Genomic DNA, 16720 nt, shown 5'->3' on the forward strand with positions numbered 1-16720 from the left:
CACACACATACACACACACACAATTACCTTACAGAGTCAACATCAACCTACAGTACAAAAGCATTACATTCATAAATACTATTTTTCTGAGCCATTTGAATGTCAGTTTCAAATAGTATAATTTTTCATCATAAATACTTCAGAAGACATATCTTAAAAACAATGACGTTCTCTTACCCAACCACAATATTATCATATCTAATACTCTTAATAAAAATTCTAATTAAGAATATTAATTAGTAACATTTATAAATACTAATTATCATTTAATCTATTAAAATTTGATTGTCTTAGAAAGTATTTTTTTCATCAAAGGCTAATCACTCATAAATATTTGTGCTTAAATTGTGTTGCTTCAAAATCATTCAACCAAAGGGAGTTAATTTTCACCTGTATCATTTTTATCAGTTCTCAGACTATTAGCATTTGGGTTGGATTCTTTAAATACAGGTTTCTAAATTTGTAAAATGGCCACTTGTTTTGCATCTTTATATCAAAATAGTTACAGGATATAACAAGAAGCTCTTTTGAACATTATACTTTATAGGAGAAAAGGAAAGAAGGTACGTAAAACAGGCAGGATTATTTTCGACATTTAAAGAAACTTCTAAAACGTATGCATTCATTTCACATACACACACACACAGACTCATAGCAAACACATTCAAAATTTACCGCCCCCCCAAATAATTACAGAATTCCTAATCACAAATTCAAGTGAAGACTTCTACTTGGTTTAAATGTTTTAAATAAATACAAATCTGCTACTTAAAGAAGACACTCTAAGCTTATCCAATTTGAAACTGAAAATCTACCCAGAAGCGAAGTAAAATAGCAGAAAATCATCAGTGTCACTGAGCTTCAGACGGACTATGTGAGAAGCACTCAGCATAAGCTGCCCATGATTAATACCAATGAATGGACTGGGTTCTACATTCCGCATTCATAAAAGGCTAAGAATAATGCTGTTTACATATACCCTATTCTTCCCCCATGAATATATGGTCTTCCCAGGCTCAGAAATCAGTTACTCTCAAATATCTGCTGACTGAAAAAGAAAAGTAGGTTACAATGAGGGGAAGCAACTTTACAACCATAAAAACAATTCTAAAATCTATTATGAGCATTATAATAATTATGGATTGATTTCTTTACCTACACACACCAAGTGTAACTTAAACCCCATTCAAACTAAACACTCAAAATACTGCACAACTCAGCCTTCAGCTTCATATGATTTAATTTTCCTTTCCTTCTTGCAACATTATAATTATGTGCTCTAGTTTACTGTAACTAATATTAGTGGTTTTCTCCACATGCTCACAAACTAAAGGAACAGACAAAAATGCTTTTTGATCACCTAATCAGTACCCTTAGGAGAAAAAAAAATTGCTAATATGGAAACAAAGATTTTTCTTTTTCTTTCTTTTTTTTTTCTGCATGGAATAAAACAAATTCCTTGTGTGGTTTTAATTACATCCTAATACTTCTTAAGCATCTTTTAACATAAAATTCAAAATAAAGTACCTATTGTGAATAGCTCAGCAGCTCCCAATTCTGTGATGGCACCAACCTTTATAATCAAGTCGACGGTGCCTAAAAATCAAATAGACCAGCAACAAAACTATGGTTCTTTTTAAAGTAACATGACACTGTTTACAGACTTGTTTTTTTTACTTTTTTAGTACTGTGCTTATTATTTGCTTTCCAATCAAATAATATTACCAATTTATTTCCAATTATCAAAATTTGACAGCTAAAATAAGTGGTCTTTGTTTCCCAAAAGGCTTACTAGGAACACATCTGCGGTTAACACAATCAGTCTCTGCTATTTAGAAAGCTCCAAGTGTCCAAAATATAATGGATTTCCAGGCTCTGAGAGAAAGCTAAAATTCTTGTTTAAACAGGAAACCTAAGCCACAGGAAGAAAACCAACTTCAGCTGGGAATGCCCAAAGCACTAGAGAGTTACACTTCTGTTGCTGGCCACCATTTCCATTTATTCTGATAAGTCCATCTTATTAGTCAGCTGCTGATCAACTCTGTTAGTAATTTAATACAATAACAAGTTTTTTATTCTTCTTACTTATAAAAGGAGAGGAAAAGTTGAAAAATGATTGAGGCTGCCCAGAACAATGCATCAGCCATGTCACAAAAGGTAACTTCTGGGTTTCTTGGAAATTCTGATTATTCTGTTTCTTACACTTAATATGCACTGAAAAATCAAATTTAGGTATTACTCAATTTAATAAGTAGGTGAACTATTTATTTGTCAATGATGATTGCCTAGGTCAATACATTTTATTTTTAACCATCCATTCTAGCCAAATAATAATAATGATGGCTCAAATTTTTACTTCTTTCAACAATTCTGATTATTATCTAACCATTCTTCCTATTATCAAACCTTCTAGCCTTCCCACACAAGATTTCAGCATCTTGTTTTAAATAAGATACATTTCTGGGGACATTATTTCTTAAGCTTCTATTTTGTAAAAAAGGAAGATGCTCTAAGAGGCTGCAACAACTCCCCAGAAAAAGACAAGCAAAAAGTATTCAGTTTTGCCATTAGCTTCCAAAAGAATATTCCTGAAGGCCCTTAGAAAAACACATTCATTTCTAAAATGACTGTCATCCTTGTAGCCATTTTCTATATTTTCTTTCATCCTTTTGTCCGCATTACACCCAGTCTCTTAAATTTATTCTGATTTGTAAACTTCTACACACTTAAAAATATTCTGGGATTCTACATAAGTATCATATGTCAGGTGGGAAGAAAAATATTATTTTGCAACTCTGTGACCCTCTAGGAGATGTACTCCAATTAAAAATGAAAAATATGAAAAGTACAAAATTATCTTCAATAAGTTTGTGTATTAGTACACAGTTTAAGTGCAAAGTTGTGGATGCCAGTCATCTATCAAACTCAACCATCTAGCTTGTCACCAAAGACCTTGGCTCAAAGACCTGCTTCACTATTTCTGGTCATTCTTTCCCTGCTGCCACTGCACAAGCTTGAACTCATACCCCCCTAATGCCTAAACCCAAAAGCTTTTTCTTGATATTCATTTATATCTCTAAACACATGGAAATCCCTTGGTTATATCAAAACAATTTCTTCTGACTCTGGTTTCTAGATCATTATCCTCCTTGGTTGCATCCATTGTCCCTCTCTCTTCAATCTCTTTCACAGAATACTTCCCCACCCCCTCAAAGGCAGATATCCTCTAAGATTTTCACCTTCCGCTCTATTCTTAATTCATTCAACCAATATTTTTTAAATATATTTTTACTGATTAAAGAGAGAGGAAGGGAGAAGGAAAGAGAGAGATAGAAATATCAATGATGAGAGAGAGTGATTTATCAGCTGCCTCTTGCACGCTCCCTTCTGGGGATTGAGCCCGCAACCCAGGCATGTGCCCTGACCAGGAATCGAACCTCAGTCTCCTGGATCATAAGTCGATGCTCAACCCCTGAGCCACGCCAGCCAGGCATTCAACAAATATTTTGATTGTTAGGAACTATTCTAGCTTCTGGGGATATAACGATGTGGGGGAAACGATAGTCAGATCTCTGCTCTCAGTTTATGCCTTGCTGAAGGGAGATAGACAATAATAAACAAATGTGTATAGAATCAATCAAGAAGTACTAACAAGAAACATAAACCAGAGTAGAAGAGTAGGGAAAGGAGTAAGGATTTAGGTAGGGTGGTTAGGAAAGGCCTCTCTGACAATACGTCATGCAAGCAGATCCAGCCTTCAGAGCTGAATCATCCATTCTGTGGACACCACAAATTATGAGGACAAGCTAAAAGTCTCAACTTCCCTCTGAAGCTCCAGTACCATATATCCCACTGTCTTGTGCCTAAATGGTCAAAATCAATCCCATTTTCTCTACATGTCCAATGTTCCATACCAAGCCATTCTCATATTCTCTTATTGGCATGCAATTTCAAGCCCATCATAATCAAAACTCTAGGGTTTTGGGAGAGTTTTTTGTTTTTTGTTTTTTAACATATCTTTATTAATTTCAGAGAGAGGAAGGGAGAAGGAGAGATAGATAGAAACATCAATGATGAGAGAGTCATTGATCGGCTGCCTCCTGCATGCCCCCTCATTGGGGACTGAGCCTGCAACCAAGGCAAGTACCCTGACCCGGAGTCAAACCATGATCTCCTGGTTCATTGGTCACAATGCTCAACCACCAAGCCACGCTGGCTGAGCAAAAACTCTAGTTTTTTGATGTCTCTTTGACTGCATCTGTCACATTCAAATGACCATCAAGTCCCACAGATTCTCTCTTTGAGAGTCTCTGATACCTGACTCCTTTCTATACAAACTAATTCTGCTTCTCTCTCATGGCCTTCACCCTACAACTGCAAAGTACATGCATGGCTTTCAATGAATATTTATAAGTAAAAAGACGGTAAAAATTCTGAAAGTATAAGAGCCCAGGGCCCAAGAATTAGTGATAAAAATAATAAATTATCTTAGGAGTCCCTCAAGTTCCAGATAGGTGCAAAGGAAAAAACATTTAATGTTTGAAAAAGAGAAACATGCACAAAGAATGTGGAGAAAAGTCTTGTAAAACCCAGAACTGCACTGGAGAAGAGAATGGTACATTTTTAAAGTTTTCTGAATTATAAAGAAATCCATGAAACATAACTGATAATCTCAGGTAAGAGTTTACAATGTACTTTTGTTCCTCCTATGAAAGCTAGAGCTCATGAATTACTGGGATGCTAGCTAAAAATTTGGTCATTGCAAGAAAATATTTATTGAATATAACTTCTCAATTTGACAGAAAACTACAAGAGTGGACTGCCTTCACCTCAACTGTTGATGGCATTCTGTACTTGAAAATAAACCTATGATATCACTAGTATTATAAGAACACTTCCTAAAGGAATAAAATAAAAGAACAAAGAGCAAAACCACTTGTTTAAAAATCATAATATATACGCTGCACAGAATTTTCAACAAAGGTCATACAGATTGTAGGTTGATAATACAAATCTAGCCTAGAAATTCAAAAAGAATAAAAGACATTTGAGTTTTGTAGGTAACATTTTACCTACAGTATATTTAGTAGTGAGCAGAAGCAACTAAAAAATGTTCTGTGACATTACGTGTTGAGAACTGGGCAGAAAGCTATAATGCCACCCTGAAGTTCACATACCACATGTGCAGTCACAGTTTGCATGAAAAAGGAATAATTCATGAAACCAAGTTCGTTCAAAAATAACCATGAATAGGAAAAGTCACATCTGAATCATTGTAAGGGTGTGTGCGTGTGTGTGTGATCACTTAAAAAACACAACTAAAGAGGAAATCTATTTATTTTTTCCCTACTTAACTAAGCACTCAGTCTATAATCAGCTGGTTAGCATGGAGTATTATTAAGGCACTATTTTTACAGTACCCATTTTTATGGGGTTTGTATATTACATAAACAGTGGTTGTTTTAAAAATGCATGAATTGGTTACTCTCTTTTATGCTTCCTATATTAACTCAAACCAAAGCTCTGGATCTTGGCATAATGGTAATGCAAGTAGAAACAAAGAGAATTCAATCTTCCAAGTGTCTTTCAATTTTACTCTATTCATTCTACCCCATTAAAGTCTCATCAAAAATAGATTTTTAAAGAACCCATATGTAAGGTAATATTTCAGAGTTTGCTTCAAATTGCAAAAAAAGGAAAAAATCATTCTCTTAATAAGTCACTGACAACTTTAGAAAAAAATACATAAATGCAAATTATTTTATCATAAGTGTAAAATTACTTACTTAAAAAATCCCTTATTAGTGCAGAGAGTCACAGATATCAAACATACCACCACTCAGAAATAGACAGGGTTATTTTTAAATTCTGCTATGCCATTTTAGAATCTTTCATTTAAGGTAATTTTACCATTAATAAAAGTTAATTGTAAATTAAAAGAATATCACCTAAGCAGTACAATATAAAAACTGTCAAAAGCTATAAGCAGATAATTCACAGATTAATACAAAAGGCCAGTTATATATGAAAAGTTGCTTGACCTCACATGTCAGGAAAAGACAATAAAACTGGAAACCATGTTTTAAATACAAGATTTTAGATATGTTTTAAAAATTTGAGTCTGGAATTCTTAGGACTGTGTTCAATGTGCACTAGGTCATGGGATCCAGAGGCAAAATGAAATGCTGCAGTCAAACTCTGTGAGTAGTTCTGAAGAGAAGAGTTTTTAAAAAGAGAGTACAACAAACTGACAGAAGAGAAAGGAATGGAGCTCTAACTCCTTAGTGTGGACCTAAATCTGGAAAGGGAGAACTAGCTATCGAATTTGTCATTTTAGATTCAATAAAGTGCTTCAGGTCATTCTCATTGAGGATTCAAGAACAGGTGAGGCCTAAAGAGACAGAGGGGCAGATAGGGAGACCCTCATTCCCATGCCACCCTCAGGCCAGCAAGAGGAGAGCAGAAGAAGTAGCCTGGTGTGCATGAGGACTGGCAATCCCACTGATTATTCCAAGTTTGCAGACCACCTGACTCCACTACCACTAGCATCTGCTGTCACGACTGAGGCAGCCACAAACACCATACTGAATTCCACAGAGACAGAGGCCAGGAGCCCATAGGTGGGTAGAGGGCACATCCCACCTTGGCAGAAGCCAACAGTCAGAGGAGGATGACCGAGAAACAGGTAGTCCCTCCCATGATGACAACAAAGAAGCTCCTTGGAATCCAATTATCACTCAGTGGAGATTGAAAAGAGGACAAACACTAAGTGCCACGTAAAAAGAGACCAGGGGACTAGTAGAACAAAGGAAAGGAGTTAGGTATTAATCTGAGTTAAAGAACATAAACAGAGTTAAAATAGGCACCCTTCCAGCATGGGCTCAGGAGAGGTGGTGTGGTGTGAGGATAGCTGGTAGCCTCCCCAGTCACAGACTCACAGCACAGTCCATCTGGGACCTTGCAACTAAGCCTGTCTACAGCCCTCTCAACATGGAAACCAGAGGCTCCCACTGGCTGCACACCTTCACCTGTCAGGACTCCTTTGTCAAGGCCCTGCACAACCTACATGCAGCCCCTGTGGTCCAGAGGGCCAAACACCAAGCAGTCACTCCCTCTGCAAGTGCCCTATGGCCTGTATGCTCTGGTGACCTCTGTGTCCACTGCACCCAGCCACTGACTGCTGATTACCTGCACCCTATCTGCACTCCAGAGTGTGGCCTATTGTTTACCCAGCATCTCCAGACCAGTTCCATACTGGCCAAACTAGTAAACTTTTCTGCTACCTGGTGGCCAAACCACACCTTCTCAAACTATGTCTGAGCCCCTTCCAAGTATGTCCTTCCTTGGACACTCTCTCAGCTCTAGAGTACCACGTAGTTTCCTTATATCTTACAATTGTTCTTTCATCATAGTTAACAATTCTCCATATTAAATTTCCCCTGATTAACCTAATGTATGGTTTCTATCCTATGAATGGACCCAGAGGGCTACACTACCTCCTAATGTCAAAATCAAAGTCTATTAATACTTCTACATTCTCTACTGATACCTCCCTTAAAAGCACCATTTCCCCTCCAATCCCTGGACCATCCCCTCTAATTGATGAGTTCGTGGCTAATTACCCTAACATTTAATGCTTTTTATTTCGTATAGTTCTTCACAAATCTTTGCACAGTGATAAGCTCAATGTTAAGTGATGGGAAAGCCCTTACATGGATGGCAAATGGAGCCCGAGCAGTATTTCAACTCAACCCTACACAGCTGTATGTGGTAGCACTGGACCCATAAATACTGAATTTTAAAATGCTGACTTTAAAAAAAAAAAAAAAGAGTCAAATTATATTTTAAAACTTTAAAAGAAAGTTGCACCTTAAATTTTATTTTAGTTGAATTGTATTCTATTGTATATACTCAAATCCTGGACAATATCTCACAGCTGGGGCATTACAGTAGTTATATGGCAGATTTCATGGTACAATAGCGGCTGTGATGGAATCCTTTTCATGGCCAATATTAACTGAGGGTCTAAGTCTGTGCCAGGCCCTGTACCTCGGTCTAGACTAAAAATGTGATACCTGACTCATGAAGCATACAGCACAGTAAGGAACCTGTATTTAGAAGGATGCAATTTTCCTGATGTTATACTTACCAATAAACTTGTTTTGCATAGTCTCCAACAGAGCTTGGTGAGCATCTTCAGCTTGTAAAGCATGTGAACATTCTCTAGCCAGTATGGTGCGTACAAGATGCTCCCCACATCCTAGAAATTGAAGGAAACAAAAAACTGTTGAGGAAAAGCAGTATTAAATGGCTGTCCCATGTTACTAGCATTAAGACACCCTTTTGCACTAGTTAAGATGCAGCTGTGCTGGAGAGTAATTCAGTAATGAATGAAGAGGCTTCTATGAGCAATCTAGTGGCTTCAGTTATGAGATTTGGCAAAAACTTGAGAAACACATGACTATCTAATCTCAAAAGGAAACAAACAAACAAACAAAAAACAGGAAAACTTTTTCACAGGAATGATTTAGACAATCATCCTCTATTAATTCACGTAACAGGTAAAGGGCATATCAAATGATCTAACCATCTACGGAGAATAAAGTATGACTCAACACAATCACAGCAAAAACAGAAGCATCTCCAGGATCCACCCAGTTTCCCCAACAGAACCAGGAACAAAGTAACTTCTTTCATGTCATTAACTTACATGCAGATACGTGCGTGCACACACACTACACTGGTAAATGGAGAGGGGAGGTTATTAGCAATCCCAAAGAAATGTGAGCTAAGATTATCAAATGAAATAACCTCTTTTAATTAATGCCTTAAATTTCTTAAATTCATGAAACTAAACCAACACCAACATATGACACCCAGTTCTCTGTTCAGCTCGTACATATTGGGACAGAAGTTAGGCACTAACAATAAATGTTGCTAAAAATACAATCTGTAATTGTTAAACCAGGCTGGTACTTTTCATTTCAGAAATTTTCTCTTATCTGTAGACCTCTCCTCTGTCCCTCCCTTCTTCCTCACCCTCCCCTCTATACATACATGCACATATAAACACAGGTGTATATCATGTATTCACATGCAATATATATGCTCATTGCCAAAAATGCAAACCATTAAAAGAATATAGAAGTTTTTAAAAAAATCAAATGACATTTTGCCTGAAAGAATTCCCCTGTGCTTTTTGGTAAATGTAAATGTAAATACCCTTCAAGATCTAAGTATGTCTGTGTGAGTATCTACACTTACAGGAAGGTCTAGATATGCAACTTAATACATATCTTTTTAGTCAGGATTATGGTGATCCCTATTTTGTTAAAATTTTGCAATATTATTTTTATAATCAGGGGAAGAACGACAATAAAGCAAATAGAAACCATTTTTGACATTTACTATGTAGAGACACTGTGCTAAGCTCATGAAACTCCATAAATTTTAATTCCCTTTGTGTACATATCTGATGTTGAACAGTGAAATGTTATACTTTAGAACAATAATAATTGTTAGGAAATTGGCATATTATAAGCTAAATGAGTGTTCAGAAGGTTATGTACACACACCTCAAGTCAAATAGCTAAACCACATGAAGTTAACATTACATCAGAAATACACAATATGTGTCAGAGAGACTTTTTCCTCTGCTGTTACACAGGAATAACAGGGTTTCCCCATGATTGATTTCACCAAGGAACTTTTAAAATTATGACTTTTTTCTGATATATATCACCTCTAACATAAGAGCCTTGACACCAAAAGCTTGTTCTCCTGCAGGTTCCAATCAAAGAAAAATTTGACTTCTGTGGTTTTACCCACAAAATTCCAAGGTTTCTTAAATATGATGCCATGTAGCTGAAGTGTAATTCAATGGAAAACAGCTCCATTCTTTATTCAAAGATATTAGAAACAAGCCTTTCATTATACCCTCCTTTGTCCTTAACTCACGCAAGTAAGAGTGTATTTATGTTTTCAGATCTCAACAGAAAATGTGCATTATATATAGAATGAAGACCCAATGACAAACCTAGAAGAAAAGTAAAATAAATACCAAGTTCTAAAAGAACTTAGAAAAGTACACACTTATTTAGCATCAATAAAAATGACAAATGAATGGATTTAAGGACATAGTGAATTCATCTTTTATTTTAAAAAGACTTAGTTGCCCTGGCTGGGTGGCTCAGTTGGTTGGAGGATGCACCGAAGGGTCACAGGTTCAATTCCCAGACAGGGCACACACCCAGGTTGTGGGTTTAATCCCCAGTCACAACCCACACAGTATGCAAACAATTGATGTGTCTCTCCACTCCCCACCCCCCCTTTAGAATCAACAAAAAACATATCCTCTGGTGAGGATTTAAAAAAAGCCCTTTGTTACCTTTGGAGGATGATATGGAACCAACTCACTCTTCTAAAAACTGATAAACAGAAACCCACCAAGATTTCTCTGTACTTCCTGTAGGAACTATACAGCAGGGTAACTAAATAGTTTATGAAGAAAAAGTTTCTCCACAGAAATATCCCAACTAATAAATAAAGAAGAAATCAACAGAATTAGAATATTACCATTTGTAACCTTTAATACAATAACTGATATAGGCAACAATCATGAGTGGCTGTTAATACCACAAAAAGATACAACCAGATATCGCATCTGTTGATAAAATTATACCTTTGTAGTGCTGCCCCCCCCACTGAAAATATTATACCTGAATCAGATCAAACCTCCAAATTCAATGATCACTTTCCAGAAATAAAGTACACCAACAAAAGCCCTACAGTTAATATTAAACTTAATTGTGAAAGGTTGAATTTTTTCTCCTGAAGATCAGGAACAAGGCAATGATGTCTGCTTTTATCACTGCTATTCAAAAATATACTAGAGGTTCCAGCCATTGAAATATGGCAAGAAAAAGAAATAAAAGGCTTAAAGATCAGAATGGAGGAAGTAAAACTGCTCCTGTTTGCACATAACGTAATTGTTTATGTAGAAAACTGCAAGGGGAATCAACAAAGCAACTACTAGAGGTATCTCTTCAGATTCTTCCTATCTGGTTAGTAGTCTAGGGCAAAGGTTCACAGCAAATACCTGCCTGGTACTTACTGGTACCCAAAATATGGACCTGATTTTCATTTCTTCCCCATCCATTCATTCACCAGACTGTTATTAAGCACCTACTTGGTGGTAGGCCCAGAGTATACAGCAGTTGGCAGGGGTGCTGCTGCATGTTGTCAGATCTCCCCAAAGGTATCAGACCCCTGTGTGGCTACGAAGTATTCACTCAATTATCATTCTGGCCAGCCTAGATGTCAGTGCCCTGATTATATATCTTACAGGCCAACCTTAGGGATTTAGATGAGAACCCTGGACTCAGCAGGAACCCTGGATATTCCTAGACCCAGTCTCCATGGCCAGGTGATGTATTAATCTCAACCCTTAACCCAGTCTCAGCTGACTCTTTCCCAGTGTGCTTCCTGTTGCTGAGACTCTGGTATATGTCACATCCATATTTCAGAATTATAAAACATTTCCTCTCCTGTGGGGATCCTTAATCTATCACGACACACACTAAAGATAAACTCACAATAAAAAAATTACAAACCATAAACACATATATACAAACTCACACACTCCATAAGGCAGACTGTGTGATGCAAAAATCAGAATGATGACCAAACCAAGAAGTAGTGATAATAGAACACAGCTTGACAAACTGTTTCTGTAAGAAAAAGATAAAGTAAATATTTTAAGCTTTACAGGCTGCATTTGATCTCTGTCAAATATTTTTCTTTCATTTTTGTAATAACTTTTTAAAAGTTTAAAAATCATTCTTAGCTCATGATTTGCACACACATAGGTCATGGGCCTAATCTGACCCACAGATCACACTTTGACTACTCTTGTAGTAGAACGATCTGTAGTGCAAAGATAAGAAAAGAAAGGAGATCATAACTTTAAAAAACAGAGCAATCTGGGAGCAGGGGTCTGGGGAGGTGTACAGTTTTTTCAAGGAACCAAATAAAACTTTTCAAATTAGAAAAATGTTTAAAACAATGTATGTAACAAGATTAAATGAAACTAAAGCAAGAGAACTAGATATATCAGTGGAAAACTAAAAAGCACCCTAGAATAATAAACACATAAGAAAATGTGGAGTTAAGAAGTCTGGAGTATAAAATGAGGAATATCCAGCACATTAACAGGCATTTTGAAAGAGACAAGAACGGGGGAGAAAGTACTAATATTTGAAGAGACAATGGATAGAGTTTCCAGAATTTAAGTTATAAGAAAATCCTTAAGCTGAAGATGCACAGAGTTCCAAAGAAGAGGGATAAAAATAGATACATCCTGAGGTATACACACATGCACACATGCACGCACGCACACACGCACACGCACACGCACACACACTCTACCTCGAGGCCATAAGGCACTGTAAAGTAGAGGCTATCACTTTCTATTCTATAGTCAGACTCGTTTGAAACCAGCTGAGTGACTCTGGGCCTGTATTTAAGCCTCCATTTCCTCAGCAGCAAAATGTGGAATGGAAGTAACATCTAGTTGTTGTGGGGACAAAATGAGCCAATGCATGTAAAACACTCCGCATGGCGCTGGGCACTTAGTAAACACTTAACCAAGATTACAATGAGGATCACGACTGCCTTAAGGAAAACCGTTCCTCCTCATCCTAGCCTACATTTTCCTCCTGTTAGGACGAGCTGATTCCCAGCTGGCCTGAAGGTCTAAGAGGCCAGAACAGTTACAAAGGAGGTTAGCCTTTGATTTGCAGTTCTAAAGGCTACTGCTTCAAAGCAAGCAGAGCCTTCACATAGGGTCAAAACGGCCACCTGGTAAACCTTTCATTATCAAAACAGAACAAATAATACGATAAAGATCTGTTAGTTTGGCAGGAAACATTTTAACTGTAGTTTTCTGGAGATTATGGATTAGGCATGATGTTTGTTATTTTAACCAACTTCTATAATAAATACCTACTTTTTCCCCAACAGGTTTGTTGCCTGACTTCAATGTTACACTTCTCTATTTGCAATCCTTTCTCTTAAGCAAGAGAGCAAAGAGCAAGGGAGGGTGTCCCCTCACTGGGCTTGGTCCCATGCACTTCACTCCCCCATATCTGAGGTCATGAGTTGGTAAGAGTGAATGTGAACTAATGCTACAGATGCTGTATTTCATCTGACCGTCGTCACAAATTTAGCATTTTCATTTCAGCTCTAGTAACAAATGCATCTTCAAATTAAGATAAATAAAAGTATGTAATGTAATAGCCCAATAAAATCATATTGTCACATTATGTTTTAGCCCCAAATGGTAAGTAACAAACTAAAAAGTGTTTGCAATGAGGAGAAACACGAAAATTTACCAACTCTTGGCTGACATTTAACATACAGCTTCACTGCATTTCAAGATAATTTTTTAATCTCATTTATTATTGTCTCATTTAGTGGTGGCAGCAGTGGTGCTATGAGGCAAATTATTACAAAATGAAAATTAAAAGGCCCCAAATATCAAATTTTTAATGTAGTGTCTAAATGTAGGATTTTACTGTAGTATTTAAATGGTAGGGGACTATGATAGAATTCCTCCATGAACGCAGGAGTTCAGTCCACAGTGTCCCCAGGCTAATCAAACCTGGAACCCATTATATACAAGAAGAAAATGAGATTAGGGTTTTTAAATGTAACTCCTAAACTCACAGATCTTTCTCTCCTTTGGGAGACTTTATTTCTTCTAAACCACTCTAACCTCAGTTCTGATACAAAGAGCCCCCAGAGGGGGAAAGTGAAGTTGCATTCACAGGACAGACATAACCCACATTCCCAGGCGGCCTGCGCACAGGATCGGCAGCAACAAAAGCGCACATTGAGTACCGGGCACACCACCGAGGATTCCTGATGATTTTGAAGTATTTATGTCATCTTCTAAATGCTGCCACTCACTCTCACTGCGGCCAGTGGGCATCTGAAAAATCTTTCAACACATCCCCTGTTAGAAGTCCACGGGGACAGATAAGTAATGAGGAAAGGCCTCTCCAAATTTAAAAGGAAACATTTGGTACTTCAGTTTCCAGTATTGCAACATCTCTCTTTCAACAAAGGAATTTATTACGCAGTACGTCACCTTTTCCCTGTCAGAGGATTGACTGCCAGTTTCGGAGTCGGGTTACTTCTGGTTTTCAAGCCTGTCTTGTGAAATTAAAGAGAGGGCTGCCTTAAAAGTGATAGAATACACATGATTTCAGTCTTCACAGTGTCCCCATGGTTATCAAACCTGGAACCTATTATATATAAGACGAAAACATAAGGAGCTTTATAAAGAGGTGGAATAAGTAGTGAAGATGTTTAAAGGTTACAGTCACCAACACACGTTTAGTGTTTCCCCAATATTCAGTTCTCTCTAATCCATAGCCCCTTTGGATATTTATAGTAATCTATCAAGAACAACCCAGGCTTTTCCAATGTTTTGTTAAATGAAAAATAGACAAAAGAAAAACCAATTTTCAATTATGTCCTAGAGATTTCCTCTCTTACAAACCAGGATGTGACTGACATATGCTTTAGCATTTCATAATTATTTATAATGTGGACAAATATATTGGAACAGTTACAACTAAACATAGGAAAATATCTCTTCTAGAGCACAGTGCTAGGCATATGCTACATATGCTAAATGCTTGATATTTATTAGTTATTACTATTATCAAGTTTATTGAGAAGGTGTAACTAAACCACAAAAGATTCAACTATCTGAACAAGAAGTAGCTGCATAAAATGGAAAGAGTTCCAGTTTTGTAAAAATACAAATATTTTCATAGATTAAAACCTATTTCAAAAGAACTAAAACAAACAAAAAAAGCTTCAACAAAAATGAGTAGTGAGAATCCTTTATCCAATCCATCATATCAGAGGGTCTGTGGTTAAGAACACAGAGGTGTCCCCTCCCAAAGCTTGAGCCAGCCCTTTCTCTCACCCCTCTTTGTCAAAGTCACATCTCAATGTAGGAATTTATCCAATATGCACTTTGAGTGTGAATACAGATGATGAAATAGAATCTTGCTTCTGCTCTAAATTTCTCAATTTAGTTATCTAAATTATAACATTCTAATTAGGACACCAGGGACAAATGGTCCAAGACATGGAAAAAAATCACAGGCAACAACCCCCAGTAGAAGTGATGTTCTTAGCTATGATGGAGCCCCTAAAATTCTATCACTACTATTGCATTTGTCTGGAACACACACTACATATGTGAGCATTAGACTTATCTACACGTGAGAACTTCATTAGGGTAGCAGCCATAAAAGAAACAGCACTGTCTGTAAGATTCAGGTGATGCTCTTGGACATCTTCTACCTGGATTCCTGTTCCATTAGAGAGAGAAACCACAGATGAGGAGAACCACCTCCAGTGGAACCTAAGATGAGTCACTTAAGATCTCTGTGCCTCAGTTTCCTCACTGGAAAAAAATAACTTAGCAGAAATGACTTTAAATTCCTTACAGGACAAAATTTTATAGCTGAAAGTACTTTTAGAACTTCAATAACATTTCAGTTAAAATTTAGTTAAGAGGCTTGCAATGGACAGAACACTTATGTAACATATTTGTTCCATGATGTCCACCACTGCAGAAATAAGGCTGATATCACCATACAAATAAAGGAGATCCAAGCAAAGAAAATTCAAAAGCCTCAAAAACCTGAATCCCTGGTCAAGATCAAAGTAATAATTGTCTACAGATAAGTGGTACAACAAATTCTGATACCACTAATCAGGACTATAGATAGCCCCCAGGTTTAACTAAACAGCTTAGAAATAGTGAGTCACTAAGCAGGTCCCAAAGGGGTAATGTTAAAATTGAAGATTTCATTTTGCATCAAGGCCTACAGTATGCATTTTATGAGTTTAAAAAAAAGGACAAGATGGCCCTGGCCGGTTGGCTCAGTTGGTTGGAGCATTGTTCCATACACCAAAAAAGTTGCAGGTTCAATTCCTGCTTAGGGCATATATGGGAGGCAACCAATCGATGTTTCTCTCACATCAATATTTCTCTTTCTTTCTCTCTCTCTCTCTCTACCCCTTCCTCACCCCCCTCTAAAATCAATAGACATATCCTTGGGTGAAAATTTTTTAAAAAAGCCTAGCCCAGCTGGCGTGGCTCAGCAGTTGAGCATCAACCTATGAACCAGGAGGTCACAGTTCAACCCCTCGTCAGGGCACATGCCCGGGTTTCGGGCTCGATCCTCAGTAGGGGGCGTGCAGGAGGCAGCCGATCAATGACTCTCATCATTGATGTTTCTCTCTCTCCCTCCCTCTCCCTTACTCTTCCTGAAATCAATAAAAAAAAATTTTTTAAAAACCAAGATGAAGCTATAAACATCAACAATTAGATGTAATGTAATGTGAAATATCTCAGTACATATATTGATTATATATGCAGTATAAAGCTCCTAAAGAACATAAGCAAGACAGTTATGCCATACAAGAATTTTAACCTGTAACTACTAAGCCAGCCATATATATTAAACATTTAATTAATAACTTTCTTAATGACAACAATTAGAAGTGATTTATAAGGGTAATCTGAATGGCCAGGGCCTCTTTAAAAACTGAAAAGGGAAGTTTGAGTCGATGTTACTTCTCGGTAAATTCCTCTGCACAACGGAGAGGCAATGTAAATCATGTCATCAGTTTT

At 37.1% G+C, this 16720-nt stretch overlaps 1 protein-coding gene across 6 annotated transcripts in view; it reads right to left on the minus strand.

Moving 5' to 3' along the window:
* TASP1 (taspase 1) overlaps positions 1-16720 on the minus strand; it is a 246458-nt gene that overhangs the window by 142389 nt on the left and 87349 nt on the right. For all 6 annotated transcript variants that reach the window (XR_001603125.1, XM_016212011.2, XM_087818871.1 and 3 more), the window contains one exon: positions 8150-8260. Coding sequence is in view for 5 of the 6 variants with exons in the window: in XM_016212011.2 (XP_016067497.2) it covers positions 8150-8260 (111 nt within the window). In the remaining variant the exon portion in view is untranslated. The remainder of the gene's footprint in view (positions 1-8149; positions 8261-16720) is intronic.

This window comes from Miniopterus natalensis, chromosome 7 (genome assembly GCF_054644295.1).
Source record: "Miniopterus natalensis isolate mMinNat1 chromosome 7, mMinNat1.hap1, whole genome shotgun sequence".
Taxonomy (NCBI): domain Eukaryota; kingdom Metazoa; phylum Chordata; class Mammalia; order Chiroptera; family Miniopteridae; genus Miniopterus; species Miniopterus natalensis.